The sequence below is a fragment of the Epinephelus moara genome, chromosome 12, assembly GCF_006386435.1.
Source record: "Epinephelus moara isolate mb chromosome 12, YSFRI_EMoa_1.0, whole genome shotgun sequence".
NCBI classification, from domain to species: Eukaryota; Metazoa; Chordata; class Actinopteri; order Perciformes; family Serranidae; genus Epinephelus; species Epinephelus moara.
In genome coordinates, this window is record NC_065517.1 from 41,895,525 (window position 1) to 41,918,841 (window position 23,317).

At 43.2% G+C, this 23,317-nt stretch overlaps 2 protein-coding genes across 3 annotated transcripts in view; one reads left to right on the forward strand and one right to left on the reverse strand.

Annotated features, from left to right (window-relative positions):
* Positions 1–23,317, forward strand: part of LOC126398287 (zinc finger protein DPF3) — a 423,217-nt gene that overhangs the window by 199,836 nt on the left and 200,064 nt on the right. The window lies entirely within an intron of this gene.
* The window catches only part of arhgap18 (Rho GTPase activating protein 18), a 32,341-nt gene that overhangs the window by 5,726 nt on the left and 3,298 nt on the right, over positions 1–23,317 (reverse strand). The window contains exons 2-11 of the mRNA XM_050057454.1: positions 11,785–12,031; positions 10,793–10,931; positions 8,508–8,590; positions 8,121–8,273; positions 5,602–5,665; positions 5,006–5,124; positions 1,545–1,616; positions 1,295–1,388; positions 870–961; positions 548–625 (exon numbers count right to left, since the gene is read on the reverse strand). Of these exons, the coding sequence (XP_049913411.1) occupies positions 548–625; positions 870–961; positions 1,295–1,388; positions 1,545–1,616; positions 5,006–5,124; positions 5,602–5,665; positions 8,121–8,273; positions 8,508–8,590; positions 10,793–10,931; positions 11,785–12,031 (1,141 nt within the window). The remainder of the gene's footprint in view (positions 1–547; positions 626–869; positions 962–1,294; positions 1,389–1,544; positions 1,617–5,005; positions 5,125–5,601; positions 5,666–8,120; positions 8,274–8,507; positions 8,591–10,792; positions 10,932–11,784; positions 12,032–23,317) is intronic.

A 23,317-nucleotide genomic window follows, 5' to 3' on the forward strand; every position in this document is an offset into this window, starting at 1 on the left:
TGTTTGTACTGGTACTGTACATTCTGCTATAATTATTTGCATTACTATTTGTTTTTTCTTCAGATAAATCTGATAATTGTTGCTCGGTCTCTTTACTCATTTATTTAGTAGAGTGTCCACACACCTTCTCATTCTACATATACATAGAGGTATACTGGTGGCTTTACAGCCTACATTTGATTCATTATCTCTGATCCCCACGCTCAGTTTGGTCGTTGCCACAGTGTGACGCAACACCACTGACGCTAGGTGGCGCCAAGCTAAAAAGAAACTAATCCTGTCTGTTGCCTCTTTAAATATTTAAATGTAATAAAAGTCAACATGATGGCATCAACAAACTATTGTTTGTTTGTTTGTTTTTGCTTCATGAATTATAATCATTTAACTTTGTTTCACTCCATATTGTTTCCCAATCATCCACGCCCCACCTGCAGTGGCTCTGTGCTGCCTAAATATAAAATACTTTTCCACACTGCGTAGAAACCCCACTCACAGTTTTATCATTTCACAGTGTGTCTGTTCAGGTGCCGGTCATGCTGTAACAAACCTTGACTCTGGTGGCCGCTCCAGGGATCCGTAGCAGCCCTTCTGTGTCTAATCCCTCGTCCTCAATATGATTAATAATCTAGGAATCATAAAGAGAGATTTAAAGGTAAAACATGAACTGGAGAAAGTAAAGTCAGCCCCACACACTGTAGATTCTGGGTGCACTGTGTGTAATGTGAATTGTGACATGATATGAGAAATATAGAAAGATCCAGCACTAATATATAATATATACTGTTGTAATATTTCTTCTCATTACAGCTGTAATGTTGAACAGTCTGTCTCTCAGATGGACGATGTGACTAACTGGCTCACTCACTCACCCTCTGCAGTATGAATGGCACTTTGGTCCCAGGAGCTCGTCTCTGGTCCTGTTCCAATAGAGTGGCAAGAGGAACACCAAACAGACCACTTTCTGCACACACACACACACACACACACACACACACACACACACACACGAGCACAAATATTTAGTAAACCAGAAATATCTTAATACAGTAAACATGCATGTTTACCTGGAAAAACTTTGTGTGTGTCAGTTTTAGTCTGTGTAAATGCTGCTTGTGTTGTTTTTACTTTTTCTGTCTGTGCACGTCTGAGTGTGACATTTTTGTTTGTGATGAGGAAGCACGTGTACTTTTAGGGTTCTCTCAGCTGAATATGCCTTTCTTTTTAAGTGTGTGTGTGTGTGTGTGTGTGTGTGTGTGTGTGTGTGTGTGTGTGTGTGTGTGTGTGGTGTGTCTACCTTTAGTCTTAACTTTGACAGCTTTGTGCGGCTTCAGGTCTATCCCAGCAGTGTCAAACAGAGCCGTCGACTCCACCAGCACCAGTCTTCGAACCTGACACAACATTACAATCAGACAGAAACACAAACAAGACCACGATATCAAATATTTACTGTTTTCTGGAACAACTCAGTAACTAATCTCTTACAGGGTCATTTGCGTCATGAAGACATCATAGAATTATAAATCATAAAATAAACAGACAGGTACCTTTTTCATGTCCAGAGGAGACAGATCTCCTATTCTGGTCTGACCTGTTTTATCTCGGAGCAGCTTGAAGTTCTGAGGAGGAAAAACAAAGAGAGCAGGAGACAGAGGGGCGTCAGTGACCGAGGAGAGGATATTAACAGTAAACACAAAGCCAAATTGGTTCCGGACTTTCATATTGAATGTTGGCTGGAACTTTATTAGAAGAGGCTACTGTCCTTTTATGAACTCACAACACAGACTCAATCTGTTACACCAGCTTTAACCACCAGGTGTCACCACAGACCAGCACTCACACTGCTCACACAACCTGTCACGTCATTCTGCACGCTCAATGCAAGTCTAACTGTACATATACAATATTCTAATGTATGCTGCTGGATTTCACGCTTCATTCTTCACTCTGTATCCTGTTTTTATTGCATCAAAAGGCAAAATTGTTGACATGACAACACAATAAAAACATAATGTAAAACGTGCAGAAGTAGATACTTCTTAAGTTTTAAAACTCCATGCCGGCTCATATTCAGCTATTTTCTGATTGTGTTACATTCAAGGACAACACAGATAAACATTCTGTCACATCTAAAAAGTTTCTTAAAGGGACAGTTCACTCCAAAATCACAGGAACATATTGGCAACAACATCATGAGAAATATGAGGAAATATAGGTTTAAGAAGATAATCAAAATGCACTGTATTATTGCAGCCTACCCTGTAGACTGCGCAGTATATTGTCAAATATATATAGGCTTGAAAAGTGGCCAACAAACAACTAACGAAGATCTTCTGGTGTAACTAACAGGCCTACCCAGTTTATTTGGTCATAGCTCAAACATCTCTGTGTGTGAATGTCTGCAGTCTACATGTTTCACAGAAATCTATTTTGTTCACTCACGAAATAAGCCCACACATGAGATTTATATCCTGTTATCTGCAGGGACGGCTGTCTACCAGCGGCTTGCGGTCTCTGCCGTTGCAGACTTTGCGTGATGACGGTGAACTCGTCTCAGTATGTGTACCACTCAAGTCTGGCAGGGCTCAGTCCGCAAGTCCAGAGGGTGGACATTTGGATTCAGCCATTTTAACTCTGACCTGTAGTGCTGTTATCAGTGTAGATTGTTTTGGTGTGAGCTGCAGAGTGTTGGAGATATCAGCTGTAGAGATGTCTGTCTTCTCTCCAGTATAATGGAACTAGATGTCACTCAGCTTGTGGAGCTCAGAGCGCCAAAAAATGCATTTGAAAAACTCAACATCAAAGTCTCTTTCCAGAAATCATGACCTGGTTACTCAAGATAATCCACAGACCTTGTTGTGAGCAGTTTCATGTAGGAACTATTTTCCTTCTACCAAATTACCCCCACCAACCGTATCAGCGAGCAGGAGGAAGCGTGCATCTACTGCTACCTGAGCTAGCTAACATTACAACTCAGCTGATGAGGACGCCACTAACGTTTACATCTCACTCTGTCACGAGCACGAGCCTCTGAGTTCAAGTTCCCTCTGCCCCGTGGATAGGGACGGAAATTGACCTATGGCTAAGCCCCGCCCTCAGACACGATGAGCCAATCACAGTGCGTATAGCCATTCCCATACACTGGGACATTCTCTGCCTGGACGTCCATTGAAATGCATTACAGAAAGTCAGTTTGTTCAGTTTTATGAGCTTTTTCTGAGATGTGAAGTTTAAAAATGGTCAAACGGTGTGCATGGGGTACATGCAACTCTGACACAAGGTATCCTGAGAGGCTGGGCGACCAGGTGTATTTTTTACACTTTAAACCACATCTCAACCGAGAAAAGTGTCTCCTTTGGATAAAGTTGTGTGGTAACGTTAGACCACAACATCAACTCAACGTGAATAAGATTAACAATGATGTCTACATCTGTTCTAAGGTAAGTCAACATTGTGTTTGAGGCAACATATTGTCACTTTGCTGGAAAGAAATATAAAGTTATCTTTAACATCTCTAGCTAACGTTAGCTAAAGTTAGCCTAACGTTAGCTCCTAGCTGCGTTGTTCATCATGTCACCTTGTTTGCTGGGAGTTCATTAGCCTATTTTGTTCTAGTTTTGTACTTTGGTGATCGTACATCATTGTTAGCTGTTGTCCAAAGGGCTCTAGTTAAGCTAACGTTAACTTCTGGAGCTTAGCTTCATTAACTTATCTGTAATGGCAGAGATAACAAAGGTTGGCAAACGTTATGCTGAATGATTCAGTGTAAATACTGTAGCACCAAACTAACGGAGAGACACTCTTGGTAAAGATGGTAAAAAGGCCGTTATCCTTTTCTCATATTCTGAGCCAAAAACCTTAACTTCAGTGGCACTTTAACTTGTTGTCTTTGATGGTGACGGCAACCAGATGCGGTTCACAAGCGTACACTGTGACCTGTAAATTTTGGCTTGTAATTTAAGCTTTTCATCGACCTTCTCAACAATAAAATGATGAATATATCCCTCCAATGCGTAGTTTAGGCCCTTTTGGTTACTTCTCAATGACATCTGATCGTTATGTCCCCAAAAATCATCAGTTGCCTCCTGTGAAATGCCGTGTACTGTGACACCTGCCATAGCGCCGGTCACTGAATGTTGATAGTTTGTCCAAGTGAGTGGAGGGGGGCGGGGCTTAGCCATAGGTCAATTGATAAGATCATACTGATACCAATGCCATTATTGATTTTGCTTAGCAGCCTTATAGATTCCTGATTAATTATCTGTGTGGACAAAGAGCATGCTTACGCAGGTTTTCATCCACGCATCTGTTTTATTATCTGAGTCTGAACACAGTGTAGAAACAGAGCAGGAAAAAAGGCACGCGTGTCACTCAGGTGTGCAAAGGCTTCAATGTTCAACTGTTTTCTTGAACAAAAAAAAAAAAAAAAAAAGTGCTTAGTCTGCCTGCATGATGCTAATGTTAGATATTTACCCCCCAGTTCTCACCTGGAACTGTTTTTTTATTCCCATCCCTAGCAGTGGATTATCTTGAGTAACCAGGTCATGATTTCTGGAAAGAGACATTGCTGTTGAGTTTTTCAAATGTATTTTTTGGCACTTTGAGCACAACAAGTTGAGTGACATCTAGTTCCATTATACTGGAGAGAAGACAGACATCTCTACGGCTGATATCTCCAACACTCTGCAGCTCACACCAAAACAATCTGAACTGATGAGCAGCACATGAGATTTGGGGGTGATCTGTCACTTTAAATATCTGTTGTCAGATCTCTGTGTCTGCTATCTCTCAGGTAATAATTGACCCAATGATTAATAAGTTATCGACACAAGCGCTGATATAACCCTGCACTAAAGAATGCTAACTCAGAGTAGCATTGCATAAGGTGCATGCCAGTCTAGTTTAAATCAGTGCACAGTTTATTAACTGGAGCTACAAGGAAGCTGAGGAAGTGAATGTGCACACAGCCTTTGTATTCAGTGTGTGTGTGTGCAGGTATGTGACTTACCGGTAGTTTGTCATCAGGTGAGTTGGTGCTTGTGGTGACCTTTAACTTCTGGTGGTTGTCCCTGTAGGTGAGCGCCTGCTCTGAAAAGGCCACTTCCACGTTCAGTTCTGTCTCTGTTTCTGTTGAGATACACACACAGAAGAAATAAAAGATACGAACACACAAGTGGTGAAATAAAAATGTGTTCATGTAGGTTGAGTACAGTTTCATATACACAGAAAATGAGAATTGAATATGTATTTCTGGAGATAGTGTCACAGTACTGCAGCAGAAAGAGGAAGAAAGAGAGGCCTGCTGCCTCTTCTCTACCTGTTACTTCTCTGTTGGTGAATAAATAAATGTTTTGGCTTCACCTGGCTCTGCCACCAATTTAACAGTGATGTACATTATAGAAAAGTTTACACTAAATCAGCAAATGCTGTTGTGTTGTATTGTTATCTGTTGAATTACATGACATTGTTTAATCTTTTCTATTATTTCCAAGATGTGTTGCTATGTGGGCCTCAGTTTGTCATTCTCCACAGTGACTCATACTGTACGTGTGTGTGTGTGTGTGTGTGTGTGTGTGTGTGTGTGCATGAGTATGTTGCACACACCAGCTGAAGTGACATCTTTTTGTCCGTTCTCACTTCCCCCTTTGAGTGTACTCGGCTCCTCATCCTGCGACACACAGAGACACAAAGTTAACAGCACACAGTGTAATGTTCAACCGGTCACAAATTCACACACAGGTCCCCCTCCCCGTTACATTGTTCATGTTACATATTATCTTGTCTGTTAATTAGTGGACAAACTGTGTGTCTACGTGAAACAGTTTATCCTGCTGACCGCAGTCGTTTGGAGGAGGAGCAGTACTTCTATTTCTACCATAAACAATGCAAATGTTTTCCATATACTGAATATGAATTGACGTGATGGAGTGGGATTTTGTGGTGTAAAAAACTGCTTGGCATTTGGTTACTGATTACCACCAGACAGGAGAAGTGACAACAAACAAATTTAGCAAATACCACTTCCTTTGTGGTGAGATAAAAAAAAGGAAATGTCTCTATCCTGTGGTGGGATGTTAAATTCATGCTATCAAAGAGGAAAGAGATCATGAAGATACACAATATCAGGTGATGCATCACAGAGCTAAATTAACACTGAAAAGAATATAATAATCAGAGTCACATGAGAAGATCAATACCACTCACATGTCTATCAATTTAATACGAGGCTACAACTGACAGCTGGTTAGCTTAGCTTAGCTTAGCATATAGATGAAGCTAAGCAGGGGGAAGCCTGGCTCTGCTTAGTTACAGAAATCGTCCGGCCAAGCAGCAGCCTCTAAAAGAAGCTCCAAAAACTGCAGTTCCTCAAATGGCCACTTGAGGCTGGCTCCAAGAGCAACTCGATCCCCATTGACCCCATGTTGAGATACCAAACTGCAGCAGAAAGAACAAAGGTGGGGGCCGTCCATTGACAGGTTGCTACCACAGCAAATATTGGTAGGTAACATAACTAAGGTGTAACCCCACATTGAAAGAGTATAGTTGCAGCTGTAGCCCTATTTCAGGTAATGAAAATTAATTACAACATTTTTGTTGCCCAGAGAGGTCTTGTTCAGCTTTTGTGTACCTTAGAGGATCAAACCCTCTAAGTGGTCGTTCACATGCCGCTTCATTTGCACCCTCAAATTCATTGTTTTCAATCCCCAAGGGGCTACTTTTCAGGGCACAACAGCTGCGCCTGAGATTAACTGAGTTCAACTTTTGGAATGAAGCTGCGTGCACCGAATGTCATGACGAGGACCGTCCAATCACAGCCGACAGATATCTTTCCCTTTCTGTAAATATCAGTCTGTGATGAATATGGAAAGGTGGATCATGTCAGTGCAGGGCTGCCCAGAGCTTTACATCTGTCCCACGGACGATAGGTCACACTTATAAACAGCTCCTGGAAGAAGGGCTGCAGCTAATGATTATTTTCATCGTCCACTAATCTGTGGATTATTTCTTCGATTAGTCGACTAATCATTTTATCGAAAAATGTGAATTGAAAAATGTCGGTCTGTCTCTCCCAAACCCCAGAATGATGTCATCTAATGTCTTGTTTCGTACTCACGCCAAAGGGTTTTAGTTCACTGTCATGTGAGAGTGTGTAAAGCTGCCAATATCTGAACATAAGAAGCTGCAGTAAGAGTATTTTGGGTACTTTTATAGTACTTGTCTATGGAAAAAGACTCAAACCGATTAGTCGACTACTAAAATAGTCACCAATTATTTTAATAGTCGATTAGTCATTGATTAGTCAACTAATCGTTGCAGCCCTACCTGGAAGAAGATCAGCTCTGCACTCAGGATTGCAGGTTAACAGGCTATACGCAGTTAAAGACGCGGCGTGTGTGAAAGTCAGATATGCAGTTTTTTCTGCTGACTTCATTTTGTTTGAATGGTTTTAACCCTCTTTTGTGAGCAAATATTCACATTAGCCTTTGTGTTATCACAGTGCAGAACTCTGTTTGTACGGAGCGTCTTCCATGATGAACACAGTAAGTCAGAATCAGTGCAGGTGTCGTTGCTGGAGAGTTTAATAACCCACTTCCATTCCTCACTGGTTAGTCTGGGATGGCACTTAATGTTGGGGACACTCCGCATGAATGCAGAGACAGAGTGGAAGTGGACAGGGAGAGGATATAGGTGGTTTGGGAGAGGCCCTCTGGGTCCAGTGCGTAACCCCTGTGAAACCGCAACTTGTAGTTTATACACTTCACATTTTTCATACAGATTGAGCAAACGTGGTTTAACACAGCCAGGCTAGCTGCTTCCCCTGGTTTCCTGTCTTTATCCTATGCTAAGCTAACAGGCTGCTAGCGCTAGGTTCATATTTAGCACAAGCAGTATCAATCTTCTCAGCGAGAAAGCGATTAAGCACATTTTCCAAAATGTAGAACTATTTCTTTGATGAGGTCTTTACTTTGGAGCCGCTCAGATTAAAATGTTTGATGAATGAATTTTAGTCGGCGTCACAGTCACAGCTGAACACCTGTAAATGTAGTTTATCCTCTCAGATTCACTTTTAGTGTTGATACTGTGTAATTAGTTTGTGTTCATGTGTGTGTGCATGTCTGAACCTTTTCAGGGGGTCTGAATATATCCCGAACATCAGGAACGTGTTGCCTGTTGCGTCGCCGCAGCAACGTCTGCTGTAGTGATGCCACACGTCTTTCTACTGCTGCCGCCTGAGATCTGGTCAGCGTGGACAGGAACACAGCGCTGTCTTCTTCCTGTCAATCAATCAATCAATCAATCAATCAATCAATCAATCAATCAGGCATTAGTCAGTGAGTATCATATCTCTGCAGTATATTATTCAACCTATCTGTCTAATGCCTCCTTCAGTCAGTCTCCAAACATGGCACGAGTAAACAGTAGAAGTTTATGCTCACTGTGAGATGTGGACTGCAAATATGAAGCTGATAAACTGTGACTAACTATTTAGATAAGAGTTAGATTGACACCTGATCCTGATCAGCTGCTAGTGAATCATCAAACAGCCGTGCTAGTCCCGCCTCTGTGAGCCACGCCTCCTCCTGCTCGCCCTCTGAAAGAGAAAATAAGAGGTAGATTTAATATCTATTGATTTATTCCTGACATGGTACATCACTGTCACACCTCTGTGACTCAAAGTACAGAAGAGGAGGATATCAGTTTGAAAAATGAGGACAGAAGTCTCCATTTATCTTCATGAGGCGCTCCTACAGGTGCAGGAAAGGGAAAGGTGTGACCACAGACAGAGCTGGAAACACACATACATCAGGAAGTGTGTGTTTGCTTCAGAGAACAATAGTTTTCATAAACAGGCTAAATAAGACTCATAAATACACACACCAGTTGCATACCTCGCGTGCAGGGCAGCACAGAGCTCGTCCGCACAAGTCTGAGCCGGCAGAGTGATTCTGATAAAGAGCGAGTATTTACATTTCATAACGGTCTCTCCAGATCAGGGGTCACGACCTGTCTGAGACTGAGAGCTACTGAAGCTGAAGGGTAGAGAGGAATATGGAGGGCTAATTATTTCATGTAATCTTTCTGAACAGTATAAATTTGCTTGGTTTACTTTTAAGTAATTAAAAGTTTTAATTAAATGTTTTAAGCAGCTCGACGTACTCTGGACATAAATGCAAATAACTTTGGTCTTATCCAGAGAACCATCTGGCAAAGCTTTGAAGCTGAACTTGCCGTTGAAAGACGCCTTTCTTTCTCCATTTCAGCTCACGGAGGTTTGTTTCTGCTTTCCATTCATAACGTTACTGCTGCATTGCTTCCCGATTTCCCTAAGGGATGTGCCGAGGGTCATAACTACAGAAGGTACAAGTGTTAATCATGCGTCAAGAAATTGTGAAATGGTGCGGTCCTGTAGTGTAAGCATGTGGGGCGGACTGCTGTCTGATTAACTAAGCTCTTATGTCTCACCAAACATCAGGGGCTCCTAAAATAAAGGCCAGAGTACAGAGAAAACAAGACAATGAAGGGAAGCAGCAGGTATGACATGCAGAGCTGAAGGTCAGTGAGGCAGAGTCATTTTTAGCAAACAAAACCTGCTGTTTCGGGCTCAGTTTTAAAGCTTCAGTGAAGACACAGGTATCACATTAAACTAAAGGACCTCAGACATCCGTTGGCACCAACCATGTTATGCTATCTTGTTGGAAAGGGGCCCAAATAAGAGGGTGATCACACAGAAATGAGACGCTAGAGACGCGGACGCTTCAAAGACGCTTGAAACGCTGGAAGCACTTATTCAATGCGCGCTAGCTACTGGCGTCTGACGCTCAAAAAAGTTGAAAATATTTTAACTTTTCAGCGTCTACGCGCGTCTAGAAACGCACGTCTAAAAAGACGCCGGAAAAACGCCCGTTTGAAAAGACGCTTGAACGCCGGTCAGACGTGCCGTATCATAGGAAAACAATTGTTTTACTGGCGTCGTGCTTCTAGCGTTTCATCTCTGTGTGATAAAGTGACACTACATTTAGGCGAGGAGAAAAAGGAATGTTGCCTTTTTTAAAAGTGGTGTTTTCAAATATTTCTGCACACTGAGGTGCCTGAACAGTCTTTGAATCACATAAATTGGGTATAAGTGGAAAACTAAGAGTTGACAGCCCTATACTCTACACTAATTCAGTTCTGTGACCAATTTGACCAATATTTGACCTCCTGAGACCCCAACTTTTGTTTGGTATGCATTTTTAATTTCTCAAAGCTATTGGGGATCAGTAGAACCTGATAAGTGTAGAAAACTAAACACACAACGATAAAAAGTCCTCAAACGAGACGATAATAAAGTCCCAATGCCTTTGAACGAGTCAAAGACATTGGTCAAATGTGTTGCCATATCAAACTACAAACATTATTAATCATAAATAAAAATAAACCATAAAATGTGATCAGGTTTTGTCCACTTTTGTGTCAGGATCGGCTGCAGACTGACTTGGCAGAGATGGCTGCCATCTTGTTTTACATTAATTAGTGTATTGTTCTCTTACTACCACTAGAAGGCACAAAAAGTGTCCACGAACGAGGACAACAGATCTGAGTTAAGTAGAATGAAGTATAAGGTCAAGTAAAACCAAAGTGTGATGTGTTCACATGAGGCCTGCCACTACATCATCTCTTCTATATGTAGAACACTTTAAATCAAGAATAAAAACACACATGATGAAATGAGTGTCTGTGTTCACTAGGAGATGAAAGAAAAGGGGTGATTTATATCTCTTTCAGGACGATCCATGGACACAGTGTATCCTACCCTCAGGAATTTTCGGCTGCTCCTCCTCTTGCACTTCCCCTTCTCCTCCGCCCTCTCCCCTCCCTGCTCCTTCTCCTGAGCGAGTGATATTCTCTACCTCCTTCCAATAGTCGTCCATCTCCAGCTCGTCCAGAGAGTCCTACAAAACATGTAAAGGCACATATACACAGATAAGGATTTATTTCGTTTCAAGTTCCCATTCGTGTTTCATATCTTGTTTCTGCACCTACATGTCAGATATGATGCACAGGAAAAAAACAAATGGCAGCACAGTATTTACAGGCTGACTGAACAAGTCTGAAAAGGGGCCATAAAACACCTGGGATTTAAACACACATCAGAGCACGTCTCTCCAGTTCCCTCAGCTTTCCCTAAAAAGGCATTTCATTTGAGTTTATTTGTTGGGTGATTACAGAGTCTCCGTGCTGTTGTTGAGGCTACGCTCATTCTCACAGAAATCACCAGTGAGACTGAAAACACAGCCCTCCTGTAACGCTGTAAATTACTTTAAACATATGAGGGACAACAGTTGTACGCCTGCCAACAGAACCCCCTGTAAAATTTTAACAGTTACGATTTAGACATTTATAGTAGACATTCTTACCCTGAGCTGGTGCGACAGCAGAAAAGGTTGCTGCCTGTGAATCCCAACACCACTGGCAGTGTAAAGTGAAACACAAATACAGGGCTGACAACGAACATACAGGCACTGATATTTATGGAAGGCAAACAATACAGAGTCGTAAAATAGTTTAATAATGGAACCATATTATTTTTTAAAGGTTTAATGATGTATTTTGTAGAATTGTCTGAGGGGTGACAACTTTATTTCGACCACCATGAGACGGTGTATCATCTCTAGTCAACGACTCTCTGTGCTTCTGATCTGTAATGTTGACAGGAAGTGACCGCCATGAGACGGCGTATCATCTCTAAAAATCAACTTGTAAGTGAGCTACCATGACAAATCTATCTAATCATTCACAGCCTACCTGAGAGTTGCAGCGCTGACATGGTGGCCGCTGTCTGGACCTGGAGTTTGGACTGTGTTTGGGGCTGCAGCCTGTCTTTGGGCTGGAGGGGACCTGAGACCTGGGGCAAGCAGACACGCTTGGGTTGAGTAGTGACGGTGGGTCAGTGCTGGTGGTTTTTGTACCGCTGGTGGTAGCGGAGGGCCCAGGCCTGTCTCCATGATGTGCGCTCTGGTTCTGTTGCACAGTGTAGTGACCTGTCCTGCGGCTACAAGAGAGACAGACAGGTGAAGACAGGTTAGAAAGATATAGAATCAGCTGGCACAACCTTTTCTAACACATGTCAAATCCTGGCCAACAAGCCCCAACAAGACTTTCTATCATGATTTAGAAGAGTATGTTCCCAGACGGTTCACATACAGCTGTAATGTTATGACACACGCTTCACGCCAGCACCTGTCATAAAAATATCCCTGGATTATAAATGTTAGATTGTCTGAGAACCAGTTGTGTTTTGCTCTGTGAAGGGTGTGCAGCTATGTTTCCTCTGCTCTGATTCAGACTCATCTCACACTCACATGATGAGACGTACAGCTTTAAACACAAGACGGTCAGTGAGTCAGACGCACAGACGAGCCAGCAGTGTGTTGAATTCCCAGGCAGTCAGCTAATGAGCACGACACCAGCAGGGACTAAGAATAGCAGCTCTCACACAGCCAACTCATCTCAGGATACAGTTTGCTAGTGAGGTTTAGCCTAGCCTAGCTAAGACAGTGTGAACCATCAGTGCTGGTCATGTCAGGATGACCTCACACAGGTTGTGTAACTGTAATCACTGATATTGTTTATGGTCATATTTACTACATGTGAAGCAGGACAGAGTTTAATGATGTCATGTTGTAGGCCTCCGTAGTAAATATGTGTGACATCAGACACTCAGTTTCTGCACCCCTACGCTCACCTGTTGGGCGTACCCCACCTATAAAGGGCCGTCTCTCACCTCACCTCTCCCCTTCTTTCCGGTTGTGCTCTGTGGGAGAGGTGAGCCACATTGCTCTCGTAGCAATTTCAGTGTTTTTGCTCTGATAAACTATATTCATTTATAAGTTCATTTTATGAACTGTGTCACTTAATTTGTGTAGGGGCTCGAGTTCTATGGTTGTGTTTGTTTTTGCCGCTTGCTGTCAGGTATGTTTTCTGTGTTTAATCGTGCTTAACTGAATGTAACATGGCCGCCACCTTTTGCTGTTGTGCTCCGTGGGAGAGGGGGCTCGAATTTGTGTGGTTGTGTTTGACGGAGGATTTTGTTTTTGCCGCTTGCTGTCAGGAATAAACAGAGATCGCCACCGTCCACACAGAGGTTATAAATGTTTTCTGATGCTTTTAAAGTCCAAAATTTTAAATCATATGATCACACCAAATCCTTATTTGTAATTTACACCTCCAGCTCTGATACATGTAAATGCTTTGTACCTTTAATTTACAAGAAAATTGAAAGTACAGATGGCGCTGCTTTAATGCCCCAGAGCTGTGTCTAATGTGTGACACATCGAACACTGATTATCAGCTGGAGTCCACCATTTTAGTTCATTTTTAGTAACTCTTGTGCTTATCTTAGTCCTATTGTTTCTCTATTTGGCACTGGTTTTGCTATTGCTCCTTGAAAACACTTCTCATCTTGTATATTTGTGTATTTTGCCGGATGTTTAATACTCTATTGTTTCTAAAACTGGGCCCAGTGAGTGACCCTGACCCGGGGAACCTACTGCTTGCTCTGGTTGTTACTCAATGTGGAAGTTAAATTGTAGTTAAGGTGCTCAGTGTTACTGCAATACGAAGCATTCTCTGGCACAAGGACTTCCTTAGGAATTGAAATATCATGGCTTCAATATCTGTTGCATGTGAGGCCTTAACAGGAACTTCTGTATGGAGTCAACAACACAAACACATGACCACAGTGCTCCCACACAGGGTGACGCCACTGCAACATGACATCCAAAGCAGTGACAACAAAGACACTGGTTAACATGCATTACCAGAGGGCATTTGGCAGCATTATACACAACATGAAAAACAATAGAAGTGCCACTTAAATATATGAACAAAATCTGTGTGTTCTCTTTTTTTTGGCTTTGCTGTACGGCTGAATGTCCCCTTTGTTGTGACAGGAAGTTACATCTGACACAGCACATTCCCCCTCTCCCTCTGTTTCTCTTCCACTTGAAGCTACTGAGTTATTCTGGAGAGAGCAGTGACTGATCGGTGGCTGCTGTGTCCCATCACAACCAGTTGCTCTCAACAATGGTGTCATTCATCATCATCACCTATCCAAACACTGCTGTGTATCTGTCAGCTGGCTGTTAAAGGTTGAGCCCTATCACAGTAACAACTGACACTAGATGTGTTATCATGAGGACAAAGCATGTTTCAAGTCTTTAAGATTCAATTTGATTATATCATACTCACATAGTGGCAAATATCCAGTACTGCACAGAAATATTAAGTCTACATGACTTGCAGTAAATAAGCCACAAAATGAAAACTCTTAACATACTCTTAAAGGGCCTCTATGCAAAAGTTTCCTAGACATGGTTCTCAACATGGACCTGGCTGAGCTGACAGTGTTAACCAGAGGGAAACAAAGGGTGCTCTGACATGTTCTCCCTGTGTCAGCGTGGGTTTCCTCCAGGTGCTCCGACATGTTCTCCCTGTGTCAGCGTGGGTTTCCTCCAGGTGCTCCAGTTTCCTCCCACAGTCCAAAGACATGCAGGTTAACTGGTGACTCTAAATTGTCCGTAGGTGTGAATGTGAGTGTGAATGGTTGTCTGTCTCTATGTGTCAGTCCTGTGATAGTCTGGTGACCCGTCCAGGATGAACCCGGCCTCTCACCCAGTGTCAGCTGGGATAGGCTCCACCCCCTCGCGACCTTGTACCCGGATAAGCGTTCACAGAAAATGAATGAATGCTGAATTAATGTTCTAAGTGTCCCATACAAAGTACAATGTCCAACACCATTTGTCGATTTAACTTTGAAGACAGCAGTGTCACACATTTGGCGCTGCAGTCTGTTTTTAAAAACACCATATGTAGTGACATAATGTGGACGGATGTTCAAAGGAAAAACATATATCAAAATGGCTTAATGGTAATCTCTCAAGTAAAGGTCAACATTTCAGAGGATGGGGCAGCAGCAGCCTCTAGCTCAGTGAGTAGTGTGTCCACAGCATGCAGGCTGAGTCCTTTGCAGCAGCATTCGATTCCAACTTGCTGCCCTTTGCTGCGTGCCATCACCATCTCTCTTTCAATTTCCTGTCACCCTTTAGCTGCACTGCAGTAAAGGCAATAAAAAGCTCAAATAATTTAAATAATCTATACATAATAAAACATTTCAGAGGATGCAGGAGCCTTACTTGTGGGAGATGGATAAAATACTTAGATAAGATATGTCAGTTAGCCCAGTCACTAGAAAATGGGTTCAACTGGGTTAAAAAACAATGTTTCAAATATTAACCGACCTAATTTGATAAATCTTTATTAACAGACTAATGGGACATGAAAGTAACAATCCTGAGATGAAAGGAAATAAATGACCCCGTGAGGCTAACCGCGCTGAACAGCATCGAGCTGATGTTCTGTATTAATTAATTTGGCATTATCAGCGGAGCATTATACCGCGGGGTCACGCTGAGCCAAGGCCACATACCACAGCAGACTTCCTGCCACACACACTGTGTACGTACTAATAAAGCCATAAAATACACCAGTAAATATAGACACCTGCACTTTGATCTGGTTTTAACAAAGATCAGGTATTTTAAATACGGCTGACCTCCTCCACTCCTTCCTTCCGCTGATCTCTTTCCTGTCAAACTCCCCTCTCCTTCTCCTCCTCCTCCTCCTCCTCATCTATTTCCTCTCCTCCTACACCTCGCCTTGGGCTTGTGCCTTTTCCTTTCTTGGTATTTTTATTTCACCCGTTTTCCTCTCTGTTTTCGTATATATCTCCCCTCCTCCCTGCAGGATCTTGTTTAAGCACTGTGTAAGAACAAAATGTAGAGACCTGCAGTCTAACTCCTCTTTGTTTTGAAAGACAGCAAACTAACCAGGTCATTCCTCTGACGCATGTTCATTGTCTTATTAAGGCCTCACCAATTGACAGAATCATTTCATAAGTGAGGAATGACAAAAATGTCCTTGTTTTGTGATAAACTCGAGAGGATTTGTTTAACTTGGAAGCCTCAGAGCTGGCAGACGCACACATGAACTCCCAGGATGAGTTAATCATTGACCTTCATCCAGAGCTGCAGTATAAAGAACCGTTTGACTGAACCATAAATCAAAGATCAACACACACACACACACACACACACACACACACACACACACACAAACATATCAACACACACTAAGTATGATACGTTGTTATCTGTGCTTTCACACTGATCTCACATTTGTACTAGTTTTATTCATGCTGTGTCTCTTGGGACTTTAACATCTGTCTGTCACCACTTTGGTCCGGACTTAAATACATAAACACTTCCTGTATTAGATGAACTGCCACTGCCAAGTCTTCCTGACTCTGGGGATCCCCTGACCTTTCCTCTAGCATCATCACCAGATCGACATTTTCATTTTAAATTTTTCTTTTATGACATAATTGCCAAACCAATGACATTCCCACCAGCCTCATTCATCCATTTTCATCCGCTTATCTGAGGCCGGGTTGTGGGGGCAGCAGGCCGAGCAAATCACCCCAGACGTCCCTCTCCCCAGCAACACTTTCCAGCTCCTCCTGGGGGACCCTGAGGTGTTCCCAGACCAGATGAGATATGTAATCCCTCCAGTGTGTTCTGGGTCTGCCCCGGGGTCTCCTACCAGTGGGATGTGCCCAGAACACCTCTAACAGGAGGCGCCCAGCGGCTCTACTCCGAGCTCCCTCTGGATGTCTGAGCTCTTCACCCTGTCTCTAAGGCTGAGCCCAGATAGCCTGGTGAAACCATCCTGATCTTGCGAGTTCATATTCTATTTCGCTCCGCAGATCAGTCTGGCCATGCAATCATAAACGCGAATTCTGGCATCGGTTAAAGCTTACGGGCCAATCACAACTGTTTATTACTTTGGGGCGGGCATGTCATCAGAACAGGAGGGACAAGGAGTGGAGTGAATGCATTTTGAAACAACCAACATGGCTACTGATTTTGAAACTGCGATGGTAAATGTGGTGAACCAACTGGAATGTACATTTTCTTTAAAAGCTTTTACTGGATAAAAGGATGTGTTTGCTGTCCTTCCTACAGGGTTTGGTAAAAGTTTAATTTACCAACTGGCTCCGTTGATCGGGAAAAAGATGGGACTCAGTGAAAACCCAGTGGTTATTGTTGTTTCTCGGCTAGTTGCTCTCATGGAGGAGCAGGTCAGGGAAGTGACCAAGCTGAGAATCACAGCCAGGCAACTCAGAGTCCACCGTGAGGAGGTAATCCGCAAAGACGGCAACAATGGTGTTGTGCTAGCCTACGTCACACGTTTCATTTACTCTGATTGGTTTTCCGTCTTTCCAGTTGCGTGAAGGGGCACTTTGAGTGACAGCCATTGATACCGTCCCTTGGTAACAGAGGAAATGTACACTCCATGTCCAGACCCACTGGCGTTTTGTGAACTGGGTCTGGCAACACCAGGCTAGAGCCCAGACACCCCATGGAGGAAACTCATTTCAGTCATTTTTCAAGCTAAAATGTCAAACATTTGCTGCTTCTAGCCTTTGAAATCTAAAGGCCCTGACACACCAAGCCGACGGTCGGCTGTCGACCAAAGTCGGGCCGTCGGTGAGTCTCTGTCGCCCTAGTTTTTGCGGTGTGTCCCGCATCGTCTGCACTTTGGCGTCGGCGGCTTTTTGGCCGATTGAGCATGTTGAATCGGCGGCGGAGCTTGTCGGTGAGAGAGATCACTCTGATTGGCTGTTCAGGTTTTATTTCCTCGCCCCTGTAGCGAGTGAATCTGCCTGTAGTGAAACCGGGGCTAACCGGTGCTTCCTCCTCAGGCTCCACTTCACTCAGCTGCCCCACAGACCCGCTGCTTCTTCACACTTTAACCTGAATAACAAACCGGAGCTAGCTGGGAGCGGCTAGCGGAGCGTTAGCCGCAGCATGACCGGAGGGAAGCACAGCCAGTTAGCCTCCGCTAGTCTCTGAGCTAGCCCCGGCTCTCCGTTTGGATCCAACCGGAGCACCGAGCCCTGGTTTGTTATTCAGGTTAAAGTGGGAAGAAGCAGCGGGTTTATCGGGCAGCTGAGTGAAGTGGAGCCTGCGGAGGAAACACCGGGACCGTCTGGATGTAATAGTCCGTGGAGGTGCTGCGGTGCTCGGCTGCACAGATAGGAAACCCCTCGGCTGACAGGATGTACCACTCTCTCACTCCGCTCTCTCTCACGCAGGCGCAGAACGTACGTGCCACTTGGCCGTCGGTTGTAGTCCGTGTAGTGTGTTCAAATGCAACTGACACAGGGCGACGTGAGGCGACATAGATGACGCAACAGTTGGCTTTCGTCGCCGCTAGTTCTTTGATGTCGGTTTGGGTGTGTCTGCACCTTAAGAATTTGCTGCTTTTCTTTGTCGTTTATGAAGAAAATAAAGATCTACTTGATTTTTTTTGTTGAAGATTTGACACAAGAAGTAATCTGAAGATGTCACGTTGGGATCTGGGAAATTGTGACGAGCATTTTTTGACATTTCATAGACTGAATAAATAATCGAGAAAATATCTACAGAATGAATGAAAATAATCATTAGTTGCAGCTATCGACCACTATGGTGACAAGAAACAGGTGCAGCTACTGATCTGATAGAAAAGACTGTGATGCAACACTTGGCACTTGCTCTGAACTATCTGATTGGCTTGACACCTCATTTTCCATTTAACTATTACCCTATAGTAAAAAACATATTTACAACCATGTTAAAAATTAATCTTTGCAGCTTTCAAGTAATTGTTGACCACTCAGCGATTTGTCTGCCTCAACAGCACAACAGGCAAGCTTCCTCTGAGCGAACTGGTCGTGGTACTGAGATGTTTGTGTCCTGCTTCATAAGCTTTGACGGTGCAGAAAAACACCCACAAATTACACAAAGCTTTACAAACAACGGTACACATGACTTCTCTCTGTTATACACACTCTCACAGAGGTCAGGCGGGCTGCCCTTGTGAGTTAAACAAACACATTCTCACTCTGGCACACTTTCATACAAACACGCACAAACGACCTTCAAAGGAAAACAGCGCCGCAGCCGTGTGTGTAATTGTTCTACTCTTTGCACCTTTATCTGCACACCTTCTATCAGCTCATAAAGTAAACCCCCCACTGTGACGTGCAGACAGGAACTAAAGGAAATGCTATCAGCCAGCAAAGAGCAAGTTCAGCACTGATGACTTAAATGTGAGTCAAGATGTGAGGAAGTGAACTCAGTCGACTACTGGAGCCCACATGACCTGAGGGTGTCACTGGGTGAGACTCAGGGACAAAGCTCCTAACTGAACTTTCATTTAGGTAAAAAAGTCTTTTCAGCATGTTTATTGTGTTAACAGATATATTCTGCTGATAATACTTCACTTTTTATTTCAAGATTTCCGCATCAAAACGTCCAAAAACAACTGGACCTGTGATTTATATTTTGTTGTGTACGTACCGTAAAACTAAAGCCTGGGCTATTATTTGCTTAAATCACTGATATGACAAATACAAATTAAACTTTAGGTAGCCTACTAGAATAATATAATCAATTGCTTTATCAATCCACTAGATACATTTTGCTGCAAAAATGGCTAAAGTGAGATGAGCAGACTGGAGAGACACAAAACAACCACAAGGAGACAAACAATTACCTCAATAGGACAGAAAACTCAACAGGCCTTATTTGGGACAGGCCTTTAATTCCTTTAACACAAAACTGTTGCTCAGCAAAGATCGAGAAATAAAATCAAATTGTTTATTTAAACCAGTATAAATATTACTTGTTCAAAAATTAGGCTTCAGATAACACATCAGATATGAATCATTCATTTGATCTCACTGCGACAGACAGCGCATCAAAGGAATATGAATAACTTACAGGGTGATTTAGGAATGGACACATAATATGAGGCAGCCAACAACCTGCGTTTATACATCCAAAGAACTTCTATAAATAAATGAACTGCTTGGCAACCAGACCAGGCCTCTGTCTGAGACACGCCTTTATTTGTCAACATAGTGAAAGGGAAAATCTGTCATTTTAATCAAGGTAATGGTGCATTTTATTTGGTCGCCTGTCAGTGGCGTCATATCCCTTCTACCCCCTCCAGATGCTGTGACTTCCAGGAAAACAGCTGATGACACTTCATCGTAAATCATACAAAACTTAAGAATTTTACACTGTACGATAACCATCAATCTTAATATCAGGGTATACCTTGAAACCGGTATATCGCTGCAACCCTACTTACACTGTCATAATTAGGCTTGCACCGATTTATCGGCAGTGCTCGGAATCGGGCCGGTTTTCACGTGATCGGCGCCGCATGATTGACATGGTGTAACATCAGCAGCGCACACACACGTGCAACTCACGGCTTGGGCGATGTGAGGAAGAGACACAAGGGCGGCTTTTCACCTTAATCATTCACGCACACACATCAAAAGAGAGAAGGAGGAAGTTGTTAATTGTCCGTGTTAAACTGAACTGCGGAGCTCTCACTGCTGCACTGTGCCGCTTCAAACTGACGAGGTGCATGTCCACGTGCCGAAGATGTGCGTGTTCGCACGCTTACTGGCGGGAACATCCTGAAGACCTGTGTGAATTTTCCACAGGAGATATTTTTACTTTTTTGTCTATTCAAGAAATTACCCACAAACGCTATACACCAAGAGTTATTATTTTATTTATCTGTGTTTTTATTTATGTATGCCTTTTTTACTTCTTTATTTCAATACTGTACCTGAAGTTATATTTGAGCAAAAAGGAAAATGTTTCTTAACCTGTGTCACTGTTTGTGTTTGTTTGTTTGAGATGATTATTGAAGAGCTGGTTGTGTCTTGGTTAAAATGTTCTATTAAAGCAAAGATAGAAAATATTGCAATGTCTTGTGAGCTGTAAAGTGGTTTGAAAAAAATGAAATCGGAATCGGCCATCCAAACACTCTGCAAATCGGAAATCTGTATCGGCCCAAGAAATTGTAATCGGTGCAAGTCTAGTGGTGATACTACTTTACTTGCACTAATCCGCTTTCTTGCAGAGAGTAAGATACTGCTCTCTGATGTGAGTGGTAAATACGAAGCTACAGCCTGTAGCTAGTTAGCCTAGCTTAGCATAAAGATTAGAAACAGGGGAAACAGCTAGCCTGACTCTGTCCAGAGGAAAATCCATCTACCAGCTCCTCTCAAGCTCACTACTGAACATGTCTATGGTGGTATCAATCTTTTCATCTTACTCTCAGTGAGGAAACGCATTCGCATATTTTTGAAAAATGTGAAAAATAATTTTTCTGAGCACATCTTCCAACGCCGGAGAGGAGACGGGCGTGGTCAAAGATCAGATTCAGTTTTATGATTAAGCAGCTTTAAAAAGTGAACAATGGGCAGCTGAGGATGTTTTGCAGCCACCACAAGAGGCAAAGAGGATGAGAATAGTGTGTGTGTGTGTGTGTGTGTGTGTGGTATTCCCATTCAAATCAACAGGTGCCAGCTGCCCTCTGTGGAAAACAGAGGCTGTCTCTGTTCCCTCTCTGTCGCAGTTACTGGTCTCACCAACAAGCCACTGGTTGAATAAATCATCTGCGTTTAGTTCTGATGAATCTGACAGTTTGTTTTTGTCCATACGTCTGCCTCCATCCCTGTCAGGCACCACACGTCTGCTGTTTCTGAGCTGTCTGTCTCTCTGGATCATGTTATTCTTAGTAAGACTCATTTTTGTTAACTAGATTTCACTAAATGAGGGTGTTGCTGCAGCCCATGTTTATCTGACATCTTTTAACCTTTCACAGCTCGTCTTCCTTTCTGCAGATGTCATTTCCTGTGCAGGGTTGTATTTCTGCTCAGGGTCAGGCTGCCTGCTGCATCACACAGTCAGCTAATCTAAACCATGTGTGTCCCACTGACTCAGTCACACCACATACATGCTTGGGGAAGCGCTGGTTCCTACACGACAAAGGCAAACACCCCAGGAGCAAAATCTCCTTCCCAGAGCACCTAAACATCCACGTGCACGGCTCCCAGCGGACAGCACGTAACCCAAGGCCCCTTAGGTCGGATGTCCATGGCTGGTAAAAGGCTGGTAGCTTTCTGTCTGTCTCTCATTTCCTGACTCGGGGAAACAATGACCACACAACGCAGCCCTCACGTCAAACTAGACAGGACACACACGCTCTGCAGTGGGAGGTGAGACAAAGGCAGGCTGTAACGTGATGCTGTGTTTTTTCTAGTGAGCTGGACGAGCCATCTGGAACACACACACACACACATGCAAAAACAAACTGTATATACACACAAACACACACACACACACACACACACACACAGAGGCAGGCGTGGACGTCTGAATGCCAGCTGCACTGCGGCTCTGTGAGTTGTTTACTTTCACCACACCACGGTTGTTGACAGCAGTTGGTTGCCGATCTAAACATGAACTGGACACACACACACACACACACACACACACACACACACACACACAGCCGGCTCGGTCGCACGAGTAAATAAGTGCTCTGTTATAAATAAAACGCTCTCAGTGTACAGTCGTTTCCATGTGAGCTTAGTTCTCATTCAGTGTTTCCTCTGTGACACAGCAACTGAAAATATCTCTTTTCCTCAATGTAAGAAGATTATCACGCCAACAGAAGATGTGACTCTGTCATGATACATGAACAGAGAGCACATGCAGCTTATACACAGGTCAGGGCTCACTGAAGGGTTTGATGGATATGAAAATCACCACATCTCAGCTGAGTTAAACTTCAATACTCCAATGTGTCAGACAGCATTCTCCACCACCAAGGAAGGATTACTGGCTGGGGCTCCCTGGCACAGGCTCTGGGGCCAAACGTGTCAAGGAGTCCTTGGCTTTGACATGATGGCAAAATGTCAAATTAACATGTACTGACTAAGATGAGACTCAAAATGACACACAAAGAGATGCCAGCCAATCATAAGGAGACAAAAGACCTCAAAGAGACACAAAATTAACTTAAAAAGACCTTAAAGAGGCAGCAGACAGCATCTTTTCCTAAATATATCATGATGAAAATAATGTGGGTTGCACAGGGTAGTGTCCACAGTAAAATCAGACTATCAGTGTTTACATAGGTTACTTAGTTATGGTTGGAAAAAATCTGCTTTACGGCAGGAAACGCGTCATGTATTGGTCGGTCAGCCAATCAGGGACTGGAGCTGGTCCTTATGAGGAGTTGGGCATGAGATAGTTGAGTCACGAGCACAATGGCAGACGGACAAAGTTTGGAGACAAGTGAAAAACGGCCTAGCAAAAGAAAAGGAGCTCCTCTGTGTGAGGAGGCAAAGAAGAGCAAAAAG